Source organism: Equus quagga, chromosome 14 (genome assembly GCF_021613505.1).
Source record: "Equus quagga isolate Etosha38 chromosome 14, UCLA_HA_Equagga_1.0, whole genome shotgun sequence".
Lineage (NCBI taxonomy): Eukaryota > Metazoa > Chordata > Mammalia > Perissodactyla > Equidae > Equus > Equus quagga.
This window is the reverse complement of record NC_060280.1, coordinates 28,971,606-28,981,215: the sequence shown is the minus strand read 5'-3', so window position 1 is coordinate 28,981,215 and position 9,610 is coordinate 28,971,606. Positions and strand designations below refer to the sequence as shown.

The 9,610-nt window shown below is 40.7% G+C and overlaps 1 protein-coding gene across 1 annotated transcript in view; it reads left to right on the top strand.

Annotated features, from left to right (window-relative positions):
• The first annotated feature begins 9,403 nt into the window (after nucleotides 1–9,403).
• P4HA3 (prolyl 4-hydroxylase subunit alpha 3) overlaps nucleotides 9,404–9,610 on the top strand; it is a 37,024-nt gene continuing 36,817 nt past the window's right edge. Inside the window, exon 1 of the mRNA XM_046638229.1 lies at nucleotides 9,404–9,583. Coding sequence (XP_046494185.1) covers nucleotides 9,404–9,583 — 180 coding nt within the window. The remainder of the gene's footprint in view (nucleotides 9,584–9,610) is intronic.

The window sequence follows — 9,610 nt, the reverse complement described above, 5'->3', positions numbered from 1 at the left end:
TTGTAAAGGTATCATTTCACTTTTGGACACCAATTTCTGTAATAGTCAAGTTTTGCTGCAAAACAAACTACCCTGAAACTTAGATGCTTAACACAACAACTATTTATTTATCTCACAGTTTTGCAGTTTTGCGATATGGACTGAAGTCGGCTGGTTGGTTCTTTTGGTCTTTGCTGGGTTCACTTATCAGATGGAGGTCAGCGGCCAAGTTGACTGGGTGCTGGTTAGTTTGGGATGGCCTCAGCTGAGTTGGCCAAGCTCTGTCTCCTATGGCTCCCATATTCCATCCATCTAGCCCAGACTTGTTCACATGGGTGCATGGGCAGGGCTCCAAAGGAGAGGGACAAAACATGCAAGGCCTCTTGAGGCCTAGGCTCAGAACTGGCACACTGTCCCTTCTGTTGCATTTTATTGGCTAAAGAAAGGAATAAGCCCTTCCCAGATTCAAGGGGAGGAGAAATTGCCTCCACCTCTTGATGGAGGGAGATACAAAACCACACAGCAAAAGGTGTGGATGCAGAGCAGAGTGAGGATCATGGCTATCTTTACAATCGCTGTATCTCCTCAGAGGCCACTCTCATCATAAATTTGGTGTGCATTCTTCTCTTCCATACCTTTATAGGTATGTGCTTGACATACATATATATATATATATATATATCTTGATGATAACTATATATGATGATCATATATATATATATACACACAAAAAAATATATATAGTACTTTTTCTGTCAGTTTTATATACTTTTAAATGAATGATTTCATATACACTAAAGAATTTGTGTAATGTAAATGTAAGACATAAAGAATAAGACACTTTTGTACCTACCACTCAGAGAAAGAAATGGAATTTTACCAATACATTTTAAACTCGCTTTGTGCCCCTCCTAACCTAACGTTCTTTTCTCACCTGGACTATGCAGTGGCTTCCTAACTGGCCTTTCTACCTCTGATCTGGCTTCTTGCGATCAGTTGTACCCACTGTAGTCAGAATAATCTTTAAAAAACAAATCTAATCACATCGTTGCTCTGCTTAAAACTGTCCAGTTGCTTCCCATTGACCTCAGGATAAAACCAAACTTATTAACGGAATAGGTCCTTCATCATCTGGCTCCTGTTTACACTTCATGCCTCATTTCTGCCATCTGTCCCTCAATATCCTATGCTTTTTCTCAAAACTGATCATTGGGTTTTGGCCGAAGAAAGTGGCTTCCATGGTTCCCTGCACCTACTCCTACACGGCGTATATTGTATATTGGCTATTCACTTGTAAGTCTCCACTACTTGACTCTAAGGGCTCTGAGGGCAGGGCGCCATCTGGCCCCACTGCTGCATCTCTAGGTGCCAAGCACAGCACCTGGCACCATGGATGCTCAGTAATGGTTGAATGAATGCCTGAAGGAATGAATTCTAGGCTCTGGGGACAAAAAGCAGCTCTACAGAAAGCTCCTGGTATAGGTGGAGCACAGATGCATACATTGATAAATTAATCTGTGCTCAGCAAACAGCAAATGGCTGACAAGGATGGTGGATTTGAATTGACTTCTAAGTTCCACCAGGGGTCACTATGGGAATGCCTCAGATGTCTCCTAACAAATCATGTATTTCCTTGGAAAGACCCTACCTACTTTGAACGGAAATATGATTTTCAAAGGTAGTGGTTACTGTTTTGTGTTTTAATAAACTCCCTATTAAGTCCACTCGAGAGAGCTATATCGGAGCCATCTGTGAGTTTGAAGGACTGAAGTAACTCCTGTTGGTGTCAACTTCATACCTGTAGTAGTTCTTCAACTTACAATCATCACAAGAGCTTTCAAAAACATGATTTAATTTATCTTCTACATCAACTGTTGGGAGCCAGAATATGGATTGTTGTTATTATTTCCATCTTCAAGATAACCTTAGGATCAAGAGGTAAAGTAATTTTCCCAAAAAATCACAGCTGGGAAATACCTAAGCAGGGACTTGGATCTGTCTTCCCAATTCAAATGTATTCATTCTCTAAAAATATATTGAGTTCCAGGCTCTGTAAAAGACGACAGAGGTACAAAGGCATGCCCTCCAAATTTAATGTCTTAGAAGCAAAGACTGTCAAAGCTGGAGGGGACCTTGGAAATCACCTAGTGAAGTGCTCTCAACTTAGACGTGCCTAAGAATCCCTTCAAGAGCCTGTTAAAATGCAGATTCCTGGACTTTGCCTCCCCCTCGCCTACATTTTGGTTCAATGACTCTGAGTGGGGCTCTGGAAACTGAATTTTTCATAAAAACATCCACTCTTCCCCCCATGATTCTGATGCGGATGGACTGTGGACCACACTTTTAGAAACATCCATCTATTGGTTTAATCCTTTCATAATAGGGAGGAGAAAACTGAGAAGAAGTGAGTGGAAGTGAGTCCCCCAGGAATTTTCCTTGGATGCAGTAAGGGAGGCTGACCCAGGAACTGATAATGAGCAAACTGAAGTAATGATGCCATAGAAAGAGCACTCAACTGAGTGTTGGAGACCCTGGGTTCATCTTCAGGCTTTACCATCTTGCTCCTGAATCTCTTAACCTCAATGAAGTACGGTTTTCTCAACTGTAAAATGCAGAACAATACATACCTCATAGGCTTCTTGTGAGGAAAAATGAGATAAATAGTATAAAAGATTTGGCAGAGGCCTGGCACATAGAGGACTCTTGATAAAGAGATTGAGTGATGGGATTATTTTGAATGCTCTTTCTGCTCCATTTATTCTGTTTTTAAAATTGAGTACGTACTGAAAACAGCTCAACACAAGGTTGACATAAGGGAAGCCATATTATAGGAAGACATATTGTAGAAAAGAGATCATGTCATAACTTTGAATGACCTCTAACTAACTAACCCAGCTGGATTTGCACCCTCCAGGAGATCCACCTGCTCTGTAGATTTTATGACCCCTGATAGTGCATATACCTCCCAGCTGTGATAAGACGGTAACTTCATTCTTTTGAGTTCCTTAGGAATGTGATGACCCCCCAAACAGACAGTCTATGCTGATAGCCATCATCAATGAAAACTGAAAGATCTGGTGTGGCAACTCTCAGTCTGTAACACCAGAGGGTCAACATTCCTAACCCCCTCCCCTATAACCTGCTGGCCTATATAGCTGCTTCAAGATTCTGTGCCCCCCTGAAGAGGGTTCTTTTGGACATTAGTTGGCCATCTTCCCTCTTGCTAGCAGGCTGTAATAAAATGCCCTTTCTCTGCCGCCATCTTGCCTCTTGACAATTGACTTTTGTCTCACGGTGAGCACATGGTGCCCTTTGTGGGTAACAGTACTATTGACAGGCACAGTCCTGCCTACATGAAACTTATGATCTCGTGGAGCCGATAGCCATTAATTATAAAAATAAGGAATTATAATTGTAATAAATGCTACCAAGGAAAAATACAGGGGATGTTTTGAATAATATGGAGATTGGAACCTAGTCTGCCCACAAATAAAAGGTCCTTGAGGAAATGACTCAAAGGATGAGTAGGAGTTAGTCAGAAATTACACATGAATCAGGAAAGAGCTTGGCAGGAGCAGGACATGAAAAGGCCAAAGGCTGGTGTGGCTGGTATGGAGTGAGCAGGAGAGAGTGGCATGACGAAGCTGATGGTGATTATTATTTCTGGAAAAGCTTTCTCTTTTCTTGCCTTGATATTTATTTGAAAATCTTGATCTTTTCATCAAGACTTTTTGTTCCTACTTCAATTTTCTTTTCATTTTTGTGCTAAAAAGCCTAATAATAATAGTGACATTTCCTCAAAGCTAAGATACATTTTTTAGTTTTTGACATTCAGAAATAGAGATTGTCTAGTAATACAGGTCAAAAAACAAACAAACAAAAAACCTTGCTAAATACCAAATAAGAATATAAAGTGAGTCTTCACAGATTGAGCTGTACTTGGAAAATATTTATTCTATTGTCACATAATTATTTGTACTTGTAATATAATTTAGTAAAATTTTAGTTTGTTTTTAGTTAAACTTGGAACCTTGTCGTTACATAGAGTGACCTCAAAAATTCCTCTCTGATGCAGAATTAAAACAAAATATTAAAGTGTAGGAAGTTCTGGTTGTGGGAAGATGTCTTGCTCTTGAAAGAAGTATAAAACCTGGACAGAATGCCTGAAGCAGGCATGTAAGGACTCTGAAAAGTAAATGATAGCAGGTAGATTGGGGAAGAAGACCAGAATTTGAAGCACCACTGAACTGGCAGTGAGTTTTCCCTTTTTGATCCTCCATCGCCCCAAACTCGGAAGTGGGCCCCAGGGTGAGGACTGGGAAAGCTGCAGAAGAAGCCCTCTAACTCTGGCTCAGGGAGAGAGAAAGAGGACCCCTCACATGGAGGTGGGGGGACATCCCATGTTTACCTGTCTTTTGTTCTCTGTTCTCCTACAACCCTCACTCCAGGCAATCCACAGTGGTGGCCACAAATGGCAGTGGTGGTAGTGAGGGCCTACGGCTACCTAAAAGTTTGAGTTATCTTACATATTATATCTACATTCATTGCAACTTTATCACACAATGCTGTAATTTTTGCTTTCAACAATCCCAACAGAGTAGGGGAAACTCCCACTGATTTTTTTTTCTCCCTCTGTCCTCCTGCCACTTGGCCCCAGATGCATGCAATTATGAGAAGTATACAACAGAGTAGAGTAACTGAACCCCAAGGATTTTGGCCAAAAGACCAAAAAGGGGAGCTTCAGAGGAATGGAAAGTACCAGAGAGATCACAGAGAGGTAGGAATTCAGGAGAGCAACCCCATAATTCCTGGCTTCATCCCTGAGCTGTGCATACGTGCTCAGCATGGATCTGATGCTAAATAGCATACCATACACTTGAGCGCTGAGGTATGGCATAGATCACCGTCCAGATCCAAGACTGGCCACTGGGTGGTGCATGGCTGGGACAGATCTGAATAGCACTGCAAAAGCTTTGAAAGCTGAACTGACATTGGAACCACAACCACAGAAGGCAGGTCAGGACTTCTAAATCTGACTTGGTCAATTGAGTGCCAAAACAAAAATATTACTGTTCTCCATAAGATTTAATTAAGATCTAGACACTTATAATATTCGAAATGTCTAGTATTTAATCCAAAATTACTCAACATATGAAGAACCAGGAAAATCTCAATTAGTATGAGAAAAGAAAGTCAATAGATGTCAAGGAAGAGATGACACAAATGTTGAAACTGTTGAAGATTGTTATAAAATGCTCCAAGTAGTAAGGATGAACACTCTTGAAACGAATGGAAAGGTAGAAAGTATCAACAAAGAAATACAAGATATAAAGAGGAATGCAATAGAAATGTTAGAACTGAAAGTAGAATCACCAAAATAAAAAAAAAAATCACTGATAGACTCAATAGCCGAACAGACATGACAGAGAAAAGAGTGTGTGAACTTGAAGACAGCACCATAGAAATTATCTAGTCTGAACAACAGAGAAAAAAGATTGAAAAAAAACCGAACAGGGCCTAATGAGCTGTGAGGCAGTACCTAATTTATGTCATCAGAATTCCAGAAGAAGATTTTAATAAAGAAGTATTTGAAGAAATAATATGTGAATATTTCCAAGATTTGACAAAAGACATAAATCTACAGATCCAAGAAGCTCAGTGAAGAACCCCAAACAGGATAAACCACCCCCCAAAAAATTTATTCCCACATCATAAATCAAACCTCTGAAAAATGAAGACAAAGACAAAATTCTTGAAACCAAGCAGAGAAAGATGACGCTTTGCTCATAGAGGAACAATGATTTGAACACTGTGGATTTCTCATCGGAAACCGTGGAGGCCAGCACATCTTTAAAGTGCTGAAAAAGAAAGAACTGTTGACCCAGTGAAAATATACTTCAGAAATAAATTTGAAATAAAGACATTCTCAGATAAAAGAACGTAGAGGATTCATTGCTAGCAGACTTGCTCTAAAATAATTGCTAAAGGGATTGTGAATCAGTAACCAAAAAACTTCCTACGAAGAATTATGTTAAGTGAAATAAGCCAGATAGAGAAGGACAATCTCTGTATGACTTCACTCATATGAGGAATTTAAAAACGTAGACAAAGAGAACAGATTAGTGGCTACCAGGGGAAAGGTGGGGTGGGGGGTGGGCACAAAGGGTGAAGTGGTGCACCTACAACACGACTGACAATAATGCACAACTGAAATTTCACAAGATTGTAAGCTATCATTAACTGAATAAAAATTAAATTAAAAAAAAAAACTTCCTACAAAGAAAAGCTCAGGCCTAAATGGCTTTAATGGTGAATTCCACCAAATGTTTAAGGAAGAATTAACTCCAATCCTTCACAAATTCTTCCAAAATATAGACACAGAGGGAACACTTTCCAGCTCATTCTCTGAGTTCAGTATTATCCTGATGTCAAACCAGACAAAGACATTACAAGAAAACTACAAACCAACACCCCCTGGTAACACAGATGCAAAAATCCTCAATGAAATATTAGCAAACTGAATCCAGTGACATATGAACAAGGTTTATCCTAGGAGTGTAAGGTTGGTTCAACAAAAAGAATCAATCACTGTAAAACATCACATTAAGAGAATAAAGGATAAAAACCACATGATCATCTCAATAGATGCGGAAAACATATTTCACAAATAAAAACACTCAACAAACTAGAACAGATGGGAACTTCCTCAAATGAATTAAGACATTAACAAAAAACCCACAGCTAACATCATACTTAATGGTGAAAGACTGATAGATTTCCCTCCAAGATCTGGAACAAGACAAGGATTTCCTCTCTTGTCACTTCTAGTCAACATTACACTGGAGGTTCTAGCCAAGGCAATTAGGCAACAAAAAGTACTAAAAAGCATCCAGATTGGAATGGAAGAAGTAAACTATCTCTATTTTCCAATGTTATGATCTTTATATATAAAATCATAAGGAATCCACAAAAAACACTATTGGACGTAACAAACAATTTTAATAAGGTTACAGGATACAAGATCAACATACAAAAATCAATTGTATTTCTATATACTAACAATGAACAATCTAAAAATGAAATTAAGAGAACAACTCCATTTACAATAGCATCAAAAACAAGACCATTTATATGAAACACCCATATAGGTAAATCCATATGGATGGAAAGTAGATTGGAGGTTGCCACAGGGGAGGGGCACGGAGAATGACCGCTAATGGGTATATGGTTTCTTTTTGGGTTGAAGAAAATATTCTGGAAAAGTTCCACAACTTTGTGAATATACTAAAAACCAATGAATATACACTTTAAAAATGTGGGTGTTATAGTGTGTCAATTATATCTCAATTTTTACAAGAGAAAAAATGCTTAGCAATAAATTTAACAAAGTTATATATAATTTCCTAGCTCTGTCTGCTGAGAGGACCTGGGAGGAGACACAAGCCAGTTGCAGTGAGCATAGCTAGTGCCTAGATGTTGGTCTCTGAATACTCTTCTCTAAAAGGAACCAGGGGAAATGCTTGATTCCAGGACTGGAGCAGGGAAAGTACAAGATGACCTGGAATATCTTCCAAGTAACAAAATATGGAAGTGCTCCAGGAATGAAGGGAACATATCAAAAGGACACAGGAGCCAGATTGAAGGGGCTACCATTGGCTAACTCTAGGGCAATTCGAGCATCAAAATAAGCAAAGTGATGAATTACAATCCATTCAATAGAACTCATGAGCCTATACTGATATAAATAAATGAATATGTAAATAAATGGGGCACCTCAAGATCCTTAACTTGATCACACCGGCAAAATCCTTATGCCATGTAAGGCAACATAGTCACAGGTTTTGAGAATTAGGACATGGGCATCGGCGGGGGGCCGTTATTCTACCTACCACAACTCCCAACCTTCTACGGGCGGAAAGCGGTCTAAGACAACTACTCTGCTGCAAACACAGGTCCATGGCCATTCCAACATTCCTACCACAAGGAGGAGTATTATGAGAGAAACTGTGATGGAGAGGATGTCAGAGTAGAATGAGACAATTTAACCAATTGTGGTTAAAAATTTTGCCAATTTTACAAATACATACAAGAGTGTGAACACATTGCTAGGCTCCCCCATGCTCCAATCCTGAGGGCTTTGAGAAGGGTTTGTGCAAACTAGAGGCCTTGAGGCTAAAGCTTCAAAAGCTTCAGGGTAAATCTGCCTCGAGTAGCGATTAAGAACAGGGCATCTGGATCCACGCTATCTAGGTTCAGGTCCCTGTTCTACACTTACTAGTTGTGTATGTTTATTATGTTGATGTTACCAGAGTGGGTTCTCCAGAAACAGATGCTGAGAGAGAGTCTAGGTGCAAGTTATTCATTAGGGATCAACATCTGTGAAAGGGAGAGGCAGCAGGAAGGGGCAGAGGGAGAGGTCCAAGAGGCTTGATGGAGCCTTGATCAAGGAGGCAGGAGGCATAGAGCTAGTGTTCCTGTCAGAGCCGTCTCACGTTGGGCCTAAATAGCCGGGCCTTTGTTCCTTCCTCTAGCTCACCGCATGACTGAGTGGCACCTTACAAACTTCCACTGGATTTTCATGGAGAACAGGCTCAATTCCTGAGCATGACATACAAAGCCCCTTCACGATCTGAGTCCCAACCACAAGGAACTTTTCATCATTTCTGGAAGTCAAACTGTTTTCCATCTCCAAAACTTGGTACACATGGTAACTTCTGCCAGGAAAGCACATCCCTCTCTTGCCTGTCATCTTCCAGACAATTCCTTTTCATCCTTTTGGACCTGCACAAGCCTCTGTGAAGCCCTTTTCACCACCTATGCAGGGACGAGGGCTCCCTCCTCAGTGTCACCATTGCTCACTGCACAACCCTCAATTACCCTGATAGCACTTTTTTGTGGTTATTTGTTCACATATCTGTTTCTCCTTGTGAGTTCAAGGTTGGATCTGCTATTTCTCTGTGTCCTTAGAACAGTAACAGAGGTGATAAATATTTGTTAAATGAATGAATGAATGAACATTACCTAGGAAAGAGGGGGAAAGAATAAGTAGCCTACAGTATAATAACAACAATATTTTTGTTTGCTTAAGAGACCATAGGTATACAGTATAGAGCAGTGGCCCTGAGCCCAGAGTTTTCGGTTCTATAGCTTGTAGATTTGTCATGCACTGACCTTAACGGCTTCACCCTCTTCACCCACTGACCCTTATGGCCTTCTTTGACCCTCTCTGGTCAAGATTCTACTCATCCTTCAAGATAGCTCGGATGTCAGGCATTCGTGTGAAGTGTTTTCCTCCCTCTGCTCTCTCGGCCCTCTTTGCCCACACCTCTATTACTAAAACGCATCATTTACGCATTTCCCCATCAGAATCCAGTGGTGTTTCTGTATTTCCACCCTCTGATCCAAGGGGGTAAATATTTTGGCAATGGCGTGGTACAGCCATAGACCAGTGAATTCATCGCTCACCCACCTCTGCCTCAGTTTCCCCAGGTGTGAAGTGGGCACAGAGGAAACATCTTCCCAGGGCTGTGATTTAGTGGGGGGCGGGCAGACAGTGAGGTTGCAGGCAGCCCCCACGCAGTCGGAGGCGCGAAGGGGCAGGAAGGTGGGAGATGCAGAGCGAGGGGAGGCG